The 16,020-nt window shown below is 39.7% G+C and overlaps 1 protein-coding gene across 6 annotated transcripts in view; it reads right to left on the bottom strand.

Moving 5' to 3' along the window:
• Positions 1–16,003, bottom strand: part of BBS9 (Bardet-Biedl syndrome 9) — a 220,530-nt gene extending 204,527 nt beyond the window's left edge. For 4 of the 6 annotated variants that reach the window (XM_080975779.1, XM_080975777.1, XM_080975778.1 and 1 more), the window contains exons 1-5: positions 15,217–16,003; positions 12,105–12,228; positions 11,266–11,416; positions 10,179–10,243; positions 8,639–8,752 (exon numbers count right to left, since the gene is read on the bottom strand). In XM_080975779.1, coding sequence (XP_080831905.1) covers positions 8,639–8,752; positions 10,179–10,243; positions 11,266–11,416; positions 12,105–12,216 — 442 coding nt within the window. In that variant the 5' untranslated portion in view covers positions 12,217–12,228; positions 15,217–16,003. Of the gene's footprint in view, positions 1–8,638; positions 8,753–10,178; positions 10,244–11,265; positions 11,417–12,104; positions 12,229–13,828; positions 13,848–15,216 lie in introns of those variants that run through there. The other 2 variants (XM_080975780.1, XM_080975776.1) reach the window with 2 other exon arrangements.
• Positions 16,004–16,020: the final 17 nt, after the last annotated feature.

Raw genomic sequence — 16,020 nt, 5'->3', positions numbered from 1 at the left:
CTTTTTACGTTTTCCACTGGCTACCACTGGCAGAAGCACCATCAGCTGCAGCTACTCCAGAGCTCAGGCCTCCACTACAGAGAACGCCCCTTCCCAGCAGAGAGACAGATGTCGTGCACCCTAAGCCAGGCATAGGCAAACTTGGCCCTCCAGATGTTTTGGGACTACAACTCCCATCATCCATAGCTAACAGGACCAGTGGTCAGGGATGATGGGAGTTGTAGTCCCAAAACATCTGGAGGGCCGAGTTTGCCTATGCCTGCCCTAAGCCCCACCATCTACATTTGGGGGAAAGCGTAGAATTGCAGCCTAGACAATTTAAAATAAAATACCTTATATAAAAAGTTATAGTTCACTTAGAAATTTCTCAGTTTGATTTGGTTCATTTATTCAATCTTAAGTCCCTAACATACAAACGAACGTATCTCTGTTTTATGGAAAACTCTTATTGTAGTTGCAACATTGTGCAGTTATATTACTAATGTTCTAACAAAGGAGATATAGTTTCAAGCAATTCTCCACAAACACATCAAACCTTCCAAATTCAAATAAAACTGCCTCTTCTGAAAGAAAAAAAACTCTTATTAAACATAAGGTGCATTATCTCAAAGTGTAAAAGTTATTTTATTCTTTTACTGACTGTTGATCGGAAACACATTTCCATTATACCAAGAGCTTTAATAAAAAGAGCTAGCAGTCTGAGTTAACAAAATCGTAAATCAGCATATTAAAAAGTATTTCCATCACTTTTAAAAAGAATCCTGTTTCCCTTATTAAACATGAAATAGAATGAAACAGCACATTAATCATGACATCTAAAGGAAGGTAGCTAACCAATGAAAAATAATCTTTTCATATTAGAAAATGTATATATCATTTCTATTTTACAAAAAATAATCTGAAGTGTAGAAGTCACAGAAGTATAGTCCAAAAAAGTCATATTACAACATCACCATTTTTAAAAAAAACACCCTCAAAGTAATACCCTTTTTTCTTTTGCATTTTCTCTACAACTGTAAGTGATAAAGACCAAATATTTCATATCATTAGATTCTACTCCTTTAAGCCTCTGCCTAGAACTTTCCCTGACAGCTTAAATTTGATTATTTGTTCCCATCACAACACATTAATTCATGATATTTTCAAGTTAGTTTCAGATTTCCAAGTGGTGGTAATTTTAAGACTTTCCTGTTGCTTTAATAGTAAAACTCATCCATCTTTCTAGGAAATGTAAACTCTTTATAGTTTACGCCAATGAACAAATGCTTCCTATTACTAAATTCAATAATTTTAAACAGAATTATAGGTTTAACATGTAGAATTCTTAAAGCATTTTTGAACAGATGAATTGTTTTAGAGTTATGACTTTCCTTAGGTTCCTACAACAGGACACATGTTTTTTAAATTATAGGACAGGATATGTGGCTTCTGTTCAATTTAGATTTTATTGTTTATAACAATAGAAAGCGTTTGTTTATATTTATCTCCATATAAATACATACACTCCCATAAATGCATAGCCAGTTGTTGAAATTTGGAAGAAGAAAAAAAACTTGTTAAATAGCAAGTACTTATCTAATCCAAAAGATTAAATAATATAGCAAAGTTCTTGATTCAAAATAGTTCCTCTGACATTCTGATATGTAAGGAATTCAGCTGGGTAAATATGCTAAACCAATCAATAATAATGGTTCAAGTCAACATTTGGTGGATTGCTTAAAGTTCCAGATACAGTGGTACCTCGAGTTACAGAGACTTCAAGTTACAGACGCTTCAGGTTACAGACTCTGCTAACCCAGAAATAGTACCTCGGGTTAAGAATTTTGCTTCAGGATGAGAACAGAAATCGCACGGCGGGAGCAGGAGGCCCCATTAGCTAAAGTGGTATCTCGGGTTAAGAACAGTTTCAGATTAAGAACGGACATCTGGAACGAATTAAGTTCTTAACCCAAGGTACCACTGTACCCTTAACATATGAAAATTCCAACAACATATGAATATTCAGAAATTATTCCATGCAAATGTATACAGTACATAGGAGACTAACAACAAACCTGAATTAATAATTTTTTAGCTGCAATGAACACTCACTATGAACAATATTATTACAGTGGTACCTCAGCTTAAGAACAGTCCTGTTTAAGAACGATTCGGTTTACAAACTCCGCAAAACCGGAAATAGTGTCCCGGTTTGTGAACTTTACCTCGGTCTAAGAACAGAAGCCGAATGATGGAAGGGCACCGGTGGCGGGAGGCCTCATTAGTGAAAGCCCGCCTCGGTTTAAGAACAGTTTTGGTTTACAAACGGACTTCCAGAAAGATTACCATAAGTTCATAAACCAAGGCACCACAGCACTATTATTATTAATAGTTTATCAGAAGGATTTCATTGATAAAAAGATAGTGACAAAAAAGAAAGAAAAACAACAATGAAAAAGAGAAAAAATGCTCAGTTACATTTCCATACATAAGTATTTGTTGTTGTATAGTTGTTTAGTTGTGATGTGTATAATCTTATCCTAATACACATATAGTTATCCATAACCTAATACTATGTAATCTCATTCTAAATATCATTATATTTATCTCAAGAAAGTCTGTGTCTATAAGGTGTCCGTTCATATGTTGCCAATATTGTCATGTTGTCAAGCCACTGATTAAGGGGAATCATATCTCTATTCTTCCAATTCATCAGTATCAGCCTCTTGGCCACTATCATGAACAAAGGTAAGGGAAAATACCCGAAAACCCAAGGTATACAAATAGTGCTACAGAGCATTACAGATATACATTTAGATATGTTGATATTTTAGGAAGCATGCTCTGCATATGAAATATAGAACTGCTTTTTAGTATATAATTTGCTAAACCAATTTCCATGTCTATAAGTATACAATACAAAGATTCAGGATGGTTTTGTACATTCTTACTTCTGCTCAGTTATTCTTCTATTTGTCCCCATCTAATGGATGGTAGCAGGATTTCATTACAATATCAACCTTCCAACTTTCAAAGAGTGCAACACAGAGAACAAATTTAAGGACAGACACAAACTTGGGAGTTTGGAAGGGTTGGTGTTCTTAACCAAGGAATAATTTCAGTCCAGTGAGAAAATGATTGGTTTCTGTAACCTTCAACACTCCAAGGTATTCTCCCCACAAAAAAATCAGTTTTAGCTAAATTCAAACATAATTCAGGTTGAACAGTAAATCTACAATCAAACTCAAAATCCTTTTCAATTTAAGACCTTTAGTCTCTATCAATAACACCTGAAAGGGGCCCTCTAGTGTTTTGGCATACATCCTAATGCTTTGCTCTTTTCTTTAAAAAAGAAAGAGTGGGGGGGAGATATTTCCATTTCCTCTTAAGTTACTCCTGAAGTTAAAGAACATGGGTTACCTGAGTGATACTAGTGACTTCTTCTAGCGATTTTTTCCATAACAAAATGCCAAAAAAGAAAGGTTTTGCTACCCCATGGAAATAGTGATCATAGTTCTCACCTACTGTCTCATTGGTGTGATTGTTTTGGTCTTCCAAATCAAAACCACATGAATTGAACTTGTGTTCATTTATCTAAAAACAGTGACAGACTTTGGGCTTTCAAATTTCAGCGGCGCCCTGCGCAATGCCGAAATTCAGCATCCCCCACCTTTCACCTTCCATGGTTCGTCACCGTTGCAGCACCCTCTCCACTACCCTCTTGGCTCCATGCCCAACATGGGTGAACTGTTCACGCTCCCCTAAATCACAGAATCATACAATCGTAGGGTTGGAAGGGACCCCAAGGGTTATCTAGTCCAACCCGCAGTAATGCAGGAATAAATTCGCCTCTGCTAAAAGGTTCATAGGATAACATGGTTTGGGTGGGGAACGGTTTTCATTGCCCTTCTCCTGCACCCTTCATTTCAGCCCATTCCCACTCCATAACTCAGCCCACATATGCCCAGCATCTCTTTGCTAACCTCTGGCCCCGCCTCGCTCCCCATGACAGTTCCTCCATCTTGGCACACTCAGGGCAGGAATGAGTCTAGAGATGAAGGTCCAACTCCATTCTTTGCCCACAACTGCCTTGATGATAGATGCGAGGTAAGGGAACAACGGAGTCAGAACAAAACTTTTTAAAATGTGCAACCAGAAACATAATGCAGATTTCCAAAAGTACATTTGTGTGGTTCAAAAGTTCAATTCATTGTTTTGCTGTACTTTATAATGACTGATAACAATGGGACAAGTAAGTAGTTCTGGTTCCTCTAGAATCCCAGATCCTGATCAAACCAACCTATTACTCCCTCTCCTGCCACAGACACATTGCACAGAAGATTCCATAAAACTCCACAGCACAGAGGAGTTTTATCAGAACTATCAGAGTTCTAAAGGTGGTGCGATGCTAGAAAATATCCAATACAGTCATACCTCGGGTTACGAACGCTGCGGGTTGCGTGTTTTCGGGTTGCGGACTGCGCCGAACCCGGAAGTACAGGAACACGTTACTTCTGGGTTTCGGTGCTCGCGCATGCACAGAAACACAAAATGACATCACGCGCATGCACAGAAGTGCCGAATCGCATCGCGCGCGTGCGCAGACGCAGCTCCTCAGGCTGCGAACGTGCCTCCTGCACTGATCATGTTCGCAAACCGAGGTATGACTGTATGACATTCTTAGGGCAAAGTTACATGAAATATTTGTGTCTAAAAGTATAATCACAACACAGCAGCTAGTATTGTACTTAAAAGGAAAGAAACCTCCTTAAAGCTTTTCGAAGATTCCACTAAATACAAAAAAAAACAGTACTCCAGAACAAAACTGAGTTTTAAAAGAGTAATTTTCCTCTGAATTTGTTTCTTGGAACAAAATGGAGACCATGCCCTGCTAACAATCACTGAAAGCAATATTCGCAACCTGCTGCACTGAAGGGGATGAGATTGGAAGCTTCCATTCACAGTTTGTAACAACTACATTTTCAGTATATGGACTAAATGAGAAACTGCAGTTTGTTACAAACGAGCAGTGGAAGCTTCTACTCACCTCTGGTTGGGCAGGATGAGATGAAATGGAGGAAATGCACAAACCCAAGACACAATGGGCCGTTGTTATTTCTCAGCAGACAATGTTTAAAAGCTGTTTACATTAAGGGTTAAGTGCCATTCTGCAAAGAAGTAGTTGATAAATCATAGACCAAATTTATATCTCTGTCTAATTTAAATAGAAGTAAAAGATACACTTAAACTTGCAACATAAAGCTTAGATGATAATCTTTTTTTCTGGACTAGCACCTAATAAAAACCACCCTTGCAAAATTGTGGAAAAGTAAACCCCCAGTCTACCACTCTTATAAGTTTCCTGTTACAAAGCTGCATGGTTTTTACATATGTAGTACTTTGTTATTAAGAAGAATTCTTCCTCATAGCACCTTCTTTGTTGTAAGTCTGAAACATGCTTTGCCTCCAGGCTGAACTATAATAAAAGTAAAATGGATTCAGACATTTGGCTGAGAAAAGCTGGCTTTTCTACAGCCTTTCTTCCCCTTGTAACTTTTTTCTACTGTTTTAAAAATACAATTGTTTTTATTATTTCTCTTTTGTTTTGCTGGATCCATGGATTAACATAAAACAGATGTGTAATTCTGGGAGCGGTTATATATATTTTTAATAGCGTAACAGTCCTTGTGATCCTTACAATGCTACTTGTGTTAAGATTTTTCAGAGGAACCATAAAAATGCTACATCCCATTCAATATTCACTTTCTGAAATAACAAAACCCCAGCTTGTCCCCTTGTTACAATGTGCCATGGCAATGGGCAGATTAAGGGGAGAACAGAGCCCTGACACATTCAGCTGTACCTCGTATACCATGCTTTGCCTGCTATTTTATATGCATCATCTGATGCGGACCTTTAGCATGGAGTTGCCAAAGATACTTGATTGATTCTCACAATTGGCTGATCCACCGTAACATTTTACTATTATCTTGCCGTGGATCATCGTTTCATATTAAAAAATCAACATGTGATAGAGCTACTGCCCGACACAAATTTAGCAAGTTTCAAGTCCACTCAATGATGACAAATCACCAGTATGAATCATTCATAAATCTGGGATCACTAAAGATCTCCATTGTGGTGTTGCTTGACAAATTATTTTCATCACATTAAATCCTATAACTGGTGCAACGAAACCCGTATCGAATGTAACGTATATTATAAAAGCAAATTAATCACTAATTATGACTAAAGGAATACCTAGCCATAAGAAATGAAGTCTGCATAGCTAGAGTACAGATCCTGTATGAATATGCTGGCAGAGCACAAGGAATTGGTTTAACTAATCTTTGTATGGTACTTACAACCTAGTTATTTACACCAGATGTTATACTGAGAATGTACAACAGCACAGAGCTGGTTTTTCTATTTTCCAAAATTCTTGATTTTGGCATTAAGCCTCAGTTGCAAGATAAGAAAGCAAATGGTTACAGCAATGCCGTAACAAAAGGAGAGGCAACTTTTATGACATGTTTGGGGGAGGGGGTTATTGGCTTTCCTTTTTGTTTTGTTTTATTGTGTATTATTTATTATGCTACCTGAGCTTCCAGTGACAGAGCTGGATCCAGAAGCACCCCCAAATTCTGAAGCTGCTCCTTCAGATGGAGTACAACTCCATCCAAGTTCGGCAACTGTCAAATTTCTTAGACACGGGAACCACTCCCCTACAATGCCTCTGTCTTGCCAGGATTCAACCTCAGCTTGTTTCTCCTCATCAATTTCACTACTGCGTCCAGGAAATGGTCCAGGAACAACATGGACAGACCGCACAGGTGACCTCAGTGGCTCCGAGTACTTAGTATCAACTTTAGTTTGTGCAACAGCTACAACCATTCTTGAACAAGGGTAGCTTTGCCACAGTGGTCCATACATTGCTAACCTCATGATTAGACCACCATAATGAACTGCATGTGTGGAACACTTTTACCAGGTATGGAAGCTACAACTAAGGCAAAATTAAGCAGCAAGGCTGCCCGGCATTACTCATGTTGTGGCAAGTGTTGAAAGATCTGCAAGGGGTTCTAACTACCAAGCCGAGTTCACTGTATCGTCGTTGAAATTTACAGCCGTGGACAACCTGAGACCAAGATACCTGGCAGATTGCCTCCCCCAGTACAGACCAAGGCAATGTTTAAGACCTGAGGAGACCCGCTGGTTTGCCAACCAGTGGATTGTCGCTTGATGAAAACATTCTTGGTGACAGCATCCACACTCTGGAATGCTGTCCCTTGGGTAATTCATGAGACAGAGGCAGAAATTACCTTTAAATAGTCATTACAAATACATGTTTACTATGATTGTTAGTTTATATATATAGTACACTGCTCAGTTTTGTTTGTGATATGAAGTTATGTTTTCTTTTTATCCGGTTTAAGACATTTTATTGAATGCTGCTGTATTTTTATGTAAACTGCTTAGAGATTTTTATTATATTAAGCAGTATAAAAAATTGTATAAACGCATAAAGTGATCATATTGATAGGCCATCCCCTCATTCCAGGTGGAGACCAGGACTTCAGCAGGACCTAATGGGGCAGGGCTGTTGACCAAGTCAGCAGGGAATTATCAAAAGATGATCATCAGAAAATCACCTTAATCCATCTGCCTCCTGAGACGGACCATGTTAATGGATCTTCCACTCCTGTGCAGCTTATGCAGTCATAGAATCAAAACTGATTAGGCCAACAGACATTTCTAGCTCACCCACAGATCATCCATTCCCAAACTCTGTACAGAAAACCATATTCAATGTGCGTCCTGCCACATGTGTTGGTCCTGACACTAATTGAGACAGCCCCATGGTTAATAACATGCCAACTATGAACTTCTGAACCAGTCCTGATTATTCTGGCACTGTTCACAAGGAGATGCACACTTTCCTGTACATTCATTGCCTATGACTGAAACAAGGGGCTATAATATATTTTTAAACATTTTTATTTCATTTCAATTCTGGCTGAAACACATCAGAGACCTCTAGTGGTTAAATTTGTTAATGCACATCACGTAAAACTGCAATTCATATTCTACCTTATGTAGTCAGAAGCAGGCTTCTTGCTGTACAACTAATATTAACATGAAAGGATCATATTATAGTCAAAAAACAAGTACAGGAGACTCTCCACTTTAGAAGCTCACCTTACAACTTGTGGAGGACAGACAGAATGATGGTGGGGGGCAGAGATAGTGCACTCATCCTCACATGTTAACAATGTATCAGAAGAACTGATTCACTCTCACATATTCTAGCAAATGTGGTTGCTCTTATAGTTGTTTTTTTTAAAAAATCTATCTCTAAGGAAATATGACCACAAGATAGACAAACAGCATCATCCTTTGTACGTAGTAAGGAGGCACTAGTCTCATAATTCACAGTGCAATCCTAACTAAGCCTATTCAGAAAGAAGTTCTGCTGAATTCAGTGGGTCTTACTCCCAGATATGTGGGGTTAGGATTGCAGCGTTGATGACTTTGTCATAAGATTTCCTTGATTCTGCCTCCTAAAACAGTCAAAATCAGGAAGAATCTGCATTTTGTCAAAATTACATATGAGTTCTATAGATTACATAAAGTAGACCAATAATAATATAGAATTTACCTTTTATGCCTCCAAATGGCCCGTACGTCATGTTGCAGGCTGTTCTCTGCAGATTGTGTTCGTACATACGCTTTAGCTGATATTGGTTCCCATGGTCAATGTTTCCCAGGCTTCCTATTAAATATAGAGAAGGTATCATATATGTAGGATTTTCCAATTCCTGTGTTAAATACGTTCCCCAAGATATTGTGCTGTGATTATATTGCAATTGTAGACTATTGTTTTAATAATGATAATTATGTTAGGATCAAGATTCCATTGAGTTATATTTTACCCCGTAAAAAATGTCATATTTGGAGCATGCCAGAATGCTATACTTATTATTTGATTTATTATCAAATGTATATCCTGCCATTGCTCCCAAAGGAGCCCAGGGCGGTAAACACAAACAATTTAACCATTAAAATATATAAAAACAAATTCAATACAGATGCAGACTGGGAAAGGTCTTTACTTAAAAGGCTTATGGGACAAGAAAGCTCTTCAGGAGAAGCCAAAAAGACAGCAGAGACAGCACCTGTCTAATATTTAACAGGATAGCAGGATATCAAATGACCTAAGCAAAGTGAGATACATTTTCCTCACACAATATGTTAATTGCAATGCCAACATTTTAACATTAAGGAATCTCTTTCTGTTCTTCTACCCTCATCGCCACATGTCCTTTACACTCTGTCAAGACAGGAGAGCACATCTGTTTACCAGCCATTTGGCATACCCATGGTGAAAATATAACCTCAACATATATTATTACTGTACTATATTCATTATTTTGGAACTCATCTGTCTGACATGAATTTATATTTTATTATCATTTTTATATTGCAGCCTTCCACAAGACTAAGCTTTCTTGTTGGTGCTGCACTTCTCGTGATTATGATATATATTTGCTACTTATGGCACTGGCCTCTGCCAAATAAGGAAAGCAAACCTGGAAGTCTACAGAACTGCTAAAATACTGTAGGTTAGTTGTTCATTTAAAAAGACTTGCATGCTATTCATTGTCATAGTTACTGTTCTGTTAAAAGAAAAAAAAGACTAAGCGAATACATCCTCAAGCTTTATTCCTCATTGCCAGGACTCCCCTATTATGTTCTCCAGTTATATTCTCTTTCAAGCCTCAAACCAAATTCCTTGGTGAGCTTGGGCCATCCTATTTATGGCCCTTTTCTAGGTTTTATACCTTTCATCGCTTCAGACAGGCCTCTGGAAAACTATGGTGTGCATAGGATGCTGATCACTGGGCTGCTGTCAAAGCAAACTGTACGTATTTTAATTGCTGGTTCTAAATGTGTTTTGATGTATTTTAACTATTGCTTTTACCTAGTTTGTTTTTATTACTTTGTATTTATTTGACAAAAGTTACTTTTCAGTAGCAGACAGACAAAGAGGGTGAAGACCAATCCCATACTATACACCTTTTTATAATTTCAGAACTGACTTGGTATTAGCAGATCAGAATATGCAATTTTTTACTTGTGTGGAGAATAGAGAAAGAGAAAAAGTTGTCACCATAATCTGAAGAGCCCCCCTTTTTTACCTGAGACAGCATATACACACAATTTTTTAGGATGTAATACAGCCAGATGTAACAGTTCTATACCACTGCAAAGGAGGAAAAGAATAGAAAATATGAGTCAACCGTTAAGAAAAGTACATTACTCTGAGGCTAATAAACAAGCAACAATTCTAGTAAATTTTGTTTAAGAACCTGTGCTATATAGCAGACATGAAAGAGTTTTCACACTCAATATTTTTGACATGTTTGTATTTGCATGTTTAGGCCTGTCAAATTATTAGAAACTTTTAAAATATATATTGTCTTCACAAGTATTAGGAATAAAATGCTCACTTATCCTTTTATGATATGCATGAAAGACAGTTGCCTTTCTACAAGAAGACAGAGGACACAAGGGACAGCTCTACAGTATTCAGACAAGTACCCAGTTGTAGACAGAAATGGCAAACATGCAATATTCTTTGAAAAGATTGAAAAAAGAGAGAGCTTGCTTGCAAACTAGTCTATATTAAGTACATTATGCTTCCTTCAGCATAATTTATTATTGTCATCAATTATTGTCATCAATTATTTTAATATTTAAACTGCCCTCCAGATGAGGGCATCTGGAAATTTTAAGTGTCACGGTTTTTCAGACAGCTGCCCTTCATCTAGATCCTGGTGTTCCAGTTGAAGTAGTTTCTGTATCTTTAAACTACCACCACTGGGTTACCTGAGAACGATCTTGCACCATAGAGGATCTAGTTTTTTAAAAAAAAATGTTTTGTTTTTTTGGTAGCCTGTCTTTGATAGCCTATTTAAAGCTATTTAAACTGCTTTGTGAAGTTTGCCTCAAAAGTTGCATATACATACCATAATTAATTAAAAAAGATACATGGTTCAGATAAAATGACCTTGAGGATTGGGAAAATGCCACAGGACAACTCCAAAAAAACAAATGTGTCAAAATCCATATTTTGATTCTATATATATAATTGTTCCAATATAACCCCAAGGCACTTCATAAAACAAACCAGGTCAATCCTTAGAGAGTAAATTGACTCCAATGATAAACTCACTCAGAGTTTCCCAATTAATAAGATCATTAGTGGCAACACTGTTTACTTACGAAACAAATTTTCCTACTTCCACTTGAAGTATTGGCTCAGGTAACTGCACTTCCAAGAGCAAATCTTCAGCTTGCACAGCATCTCCAGGCTTTATAGGATGGGGATTGTAGATTCTAAGGAACCCTGTATAACTGCCCACAATTATTTTATCTGAAAAACAAACATATTCAAATACTAAGTGAAGCTTACACAACTGAAAATGTGGTGACTCATTATTTCTACACAGGATGGAGCTTTAAGGTTGCAATGCAATGCATGCTTCCTTGGGAATAAGCTCTACTTATAAACGGCCTCGGTCCTGTATACCTGAAGGAGCGTCTCCACCCCCATCGTTCAGCCTGGACACTGAGATCCAGTGCCGAGGGCCTTCTGGGGGTTCCCTCATTGCGAGAAGTGAGGTTACAGGGAACCAGACAGAGGGCCTTCTCGGTAGTGGCGCCCACCCTGTGGAACACCCTCCCTTCCGATGTCAAGGAAATAAGCAGCTATCCTATCTTTAAAAGACATCTGAAGGCAGCCCTGTTCAGGGAAGTTTTTAATATTTAACGCTGTACTGTTTTTAACACTTGACTGGGAGTCGCCCAGAGTGGCTGGGGAAACTCAGCCAGACGGGCGGGGGATAAATAATAAATTATTATTATTATTACCACTAATGAAGTCTGTGGCACTTCCATGTAAACACGGACAGCATCAAGTTGCATTTAGAGTTCCAGAATTAAATCTCAATTCTAAGCACATCTCCTCAAAATTAAACCTTTTTATGCTTAACAGAAAGTGTTTCCCACTAAATATGCTTGGGATTGCAGCCTCTGTGTCACAATAATTTTAGTCCATTTACCTTGTCCACTGCTGCTATTGTCAACATTTGCAACACATAAGCATCCTTGATCAAATTCTTCTTTGTTGCCCACCACTGTAGACCACCAGTCACGGGCTTTAAATAAAGACATTCTCCTTCAGCCCTAGTGAGAGGAGGGGGGAAACAAGGTGAGAGGAGGGGAAACAAGGTGATGTAAAATCCACCTAATTTCACATTCCAAAGGGGGCTTCAAAAGCAATTTGAGATACACTATAGATGCACGCAGGTGGGCGGGAATCCTTCACGGGGTGAAGGAATTATAAGTCATGGCCACATACAGTGTTGGGTTGAAAATGAACGACAGACGAGCAAGTAGGTGTCATACGGGAGGCGTCTCTCGAGCAAGCCTCGGAGACTCCCTTTTATTGAATATTACTGCGTTTGCCACGTGTGCTTGTTGCTGATTGGTTAACATAAGTACAAAGCAAGGGTTGCATATAAGCATTAATTATTGCATATAAGACATTAATCATAGACAGGTTAAAGGTTGGGAAAAGGAAAGCGGAGTTTACACAGGCATAGGTTCGGACTGCCCGTACCAGAGTGGTATGGAAAAGGAATGTACAAGGAGGGGTAAGTACAGATTGATATGATGTGAACTCAAGGTGAACAGCACGTACCAGGGTGATGAGGGAATGTCTTAGCATCAGCACGGTTTGTGTAGTGTGAGCAAAAGTAAAGCTTAGAAGCAAGACTTCCCATCATGCCACAGTTATGTGCAGAAGCAATGCTTTCCTTCAATACAGCAAATATACACACCAAAATCTAACAACATACGCCACTAAATGTTAACAACTAGTCGCTTTATTCTTATTTATTAAATGAGAAGCTTAATGACAGTATGATCAAAGCAAACAATGGGTACTGTGCTGCCCATGGAACCGTGACCACTGCAGTTGGGTAGAATAAGCTATAATAATGTATATTTATCTCTCAAACAGACTAGTAGAACAATCTATCTTGTACAATTGAAATTTCCTTCAAAATCACCTGGGACAAACAAACAGAAAAAAAGCCCAGAAGGAGCTGCTAATATTTCTATGTCATTCTTTAATCACAGTATCCATAGGGCCATGTGTGAAGCTCAATTTATGCAACAGAACTTTCCTGCCCCTCTTTCCCACTGTGGCCTTGCAAAGCTGTTCTTGAAGGTTGATGACCACTCTGGAACAGGACTCAACATGATATAAAGGGCTGCATTTGGAAAGGCAAATCAGCAACATATTATCCAAAGGTGTGTGTTCTGCTCAAGCACAGAGCTATTTGGAGCTTAGCATATGTTCACCGATGGTGCTATATAATAAATAATCATTCACTCTATTTCCAGTGTTCAGGCTGTGAGTGCCATTACTTATGTAGCCAAAATAGTACATAAATGAAGTCACACATCCATGAGAGGGAGGAATCTGTAAGATTGGGAGAACCCCAATGTTTGCAGAAATACAAAAGATCTTTATGAAAAAAGATGGGGTGGGGACAAACCCACAGACAATCCAATGGGGACTGAGTGGGCTCAGTAGCCATGGAATGCTGACTGACAGTGAGTAGGAGTGGAGAGGAGCATCATGGCAATGATGAAATAGGAATGAAGCGATATACAAGCAGGCATTTATTCCTCTACTTTAATCGCCTTGAATTGCCCTTATGACACAAGCTAAGGAACTGAATCCAGTCAGACACAAATAGGTTGCACTAATACCTGCCTGCAGTTAACTGGAACACAGTAAAGGAAAAGAGGCTAGAGATTCAGTAATCCTTGCCTTAGCTTAGCAACACTAGGTTACACACATTAATGCAAGTATTTACAGCAATGCAAGCTAAAAACACAATTTGCCAGCTTCTTCAATACTCTTATTGCGCATTGGAAAGACCTAAGGAAAGAAAAAAATTTGCATAAACATCTAAAGCACAATATACGTCCCTAGGCATATACAGCGAACATCTCACTTGTCTCAAAAGAATGCAAAAACTTTTTAGGAAATTGCTCAGTTTGCAGTTAATGTCCTGAACATTCTGAATGAAACAGGATTGTCCACCACATAGAGGTATTCCCTAGACCCTGGTGTTGTAGAAATAGTACACACAGGTACATCTAGTTTCCCGTGCATGAGTTTTGTTGCCATTATGCTTATTTATCCCTGCAGCCCAACCCTAAGCATTTTTACTGAGAATTTGCACCGAGTTCCATGGGACAGATTTGCAGGAAAGTGTACACAGAACCACAACCTTAAGGCGGCAGTCCTACGCGCTGTTACTTGTGAGCTCACCTGGACACACTGAACGGGTTGCAAGGCTGCAGCCTTTATGCACACTTCCTACCTTGGGAAGTGAGACTGGCGGCATCTCTGAGAAAAAAGTGCACAGGGCAAGGCTGTGCAATGTCTCCAGCAGATCTTCTACTTTGCACAGTACAAGACACATGCTCATTTTATTTAATTGATTATTATTAAATTCATTGAATTTGTATATTGCTCTTCAACTGAAGGTCTCAGGGCTGGTTCGCGGCATAGACACACAAGATAAAAACACAAAATACGTAATAAAGGGAAGTTCTCTTTCTGCACATAACTGTGGCATTATGGGAGAAGTATTGCTTCTTTTCTCTGGCATTCTGGGAAGTCTCGCTTATAATCTTTTCTCTGCTTATGCACACACTGTGCTTCTGCACACACTGTACAAACCTGTTCTAAACACCAAGACATTCCCTCATTCCTCAGTTCATCTTAAGTTCATGAACAAACAATATGATCTGTTCTTAATGCAGATCATCTACGGAACGTGATTGTTGTATTCTTTCATGTTATGTTCTTTCAAGTCATGCAATATCAATCATTAGTAACCATGTGTTCCCTTTCCCAACCTTCATGATTAATGCCCTTACATTGTATTCCTGTTAACCAATCAGCAACAAGCACATATGTGGAAAGGTTGTAATATTCAATAAAAGAGAGTTCTCGGGGCTTGCTCGAGGAGACGCCTCTCACATGACACCTGCTACTCGTCTGTCGTGAATTCATTCCAACAACGTAACAGTAACGAAAACACAACACTCCTCCAAACACATTTGAAAGGATGTAGGGCGTTAACTTACCTGACTATTCCCAACATTGGGAAACCCTTTTCTTCTCCTCACCTGCGCCCTCCTCCCGCAGATCCACAGCAGGGAGCCGGGTGCGCATTAAGGCGAGCGCCTCATCCCGAGACTCCCTCACGGGCCGCGAGAGCGCCGTTTGCCTGTCCGGGAGGCCGAGACAGGGCGCCGACGTCCTGGTCACAAGCACCCTCTCGCCGCGCTACCTTTGGGGCAGGAAGATGCTAACGGGACCCATGAGGGAGATAAGCAAAGACGCAAATAAAGAGAGAGAGAGAGAGATGGATAGGGGAGCGGGAGGGGGGGACTACCCCAAGCAGAAGCTGTTATTACAAGGAAGGAATGGGGGGGGTGTCTGTTGGTATACGGGGCGCGCGGGGGAAGAACGCCTCAGGTACTCCCTAGCCAGCTCTGCCCGCCGCCATTTTTGCTCCCGTTGTCATAGCGCCTCAGCAACCAACGCCGACCCCGCCCCCTCCTGCCGTCCGAGAAAGGCGCTGAGAGAGCAGAAACGGCACGGCAGCTGCGTTCTAGGAGACGCAAAGCACGCTGGGGGATGTAGTCTCTGCCAGCCTTCGGTTGGACTGTACTATTAGGAGGAGAGGAAGCGCCCAGCGTCCGTCTCCATCCCCTGTCCCGCCTAGCGGCGTAAAAGGACCAACCTGCCTCCACAACCTCCTCTCCTAATTGTCGGCGTTTTGTCTCGCGGAGGAGAGAGAGAAAAGAGGGCCACCACCCCCGTCCCGTAAGTCGGAATGGTTTCTCCCGCCTCAACTGTCAAGAGAGAGAGCGCGTGGGGCCAAC

The sequence above is a fragment of the Podarcis pityusensis genome, assembly GCF_964106645.2.
Source record: "Podarcis pityusensis genome assembly, chromosome: 12".
Taxonomy (NCBI): domain Eukaryota; kingdom Metazoa; phylum Chordata; class Lepidosauria; order Squamata; family Lacertidae; genus Podarcis; species Podarcis pityusensis.
This window is presented reverse-complemented; position numbering and strand designations above follow the sequence as displayed.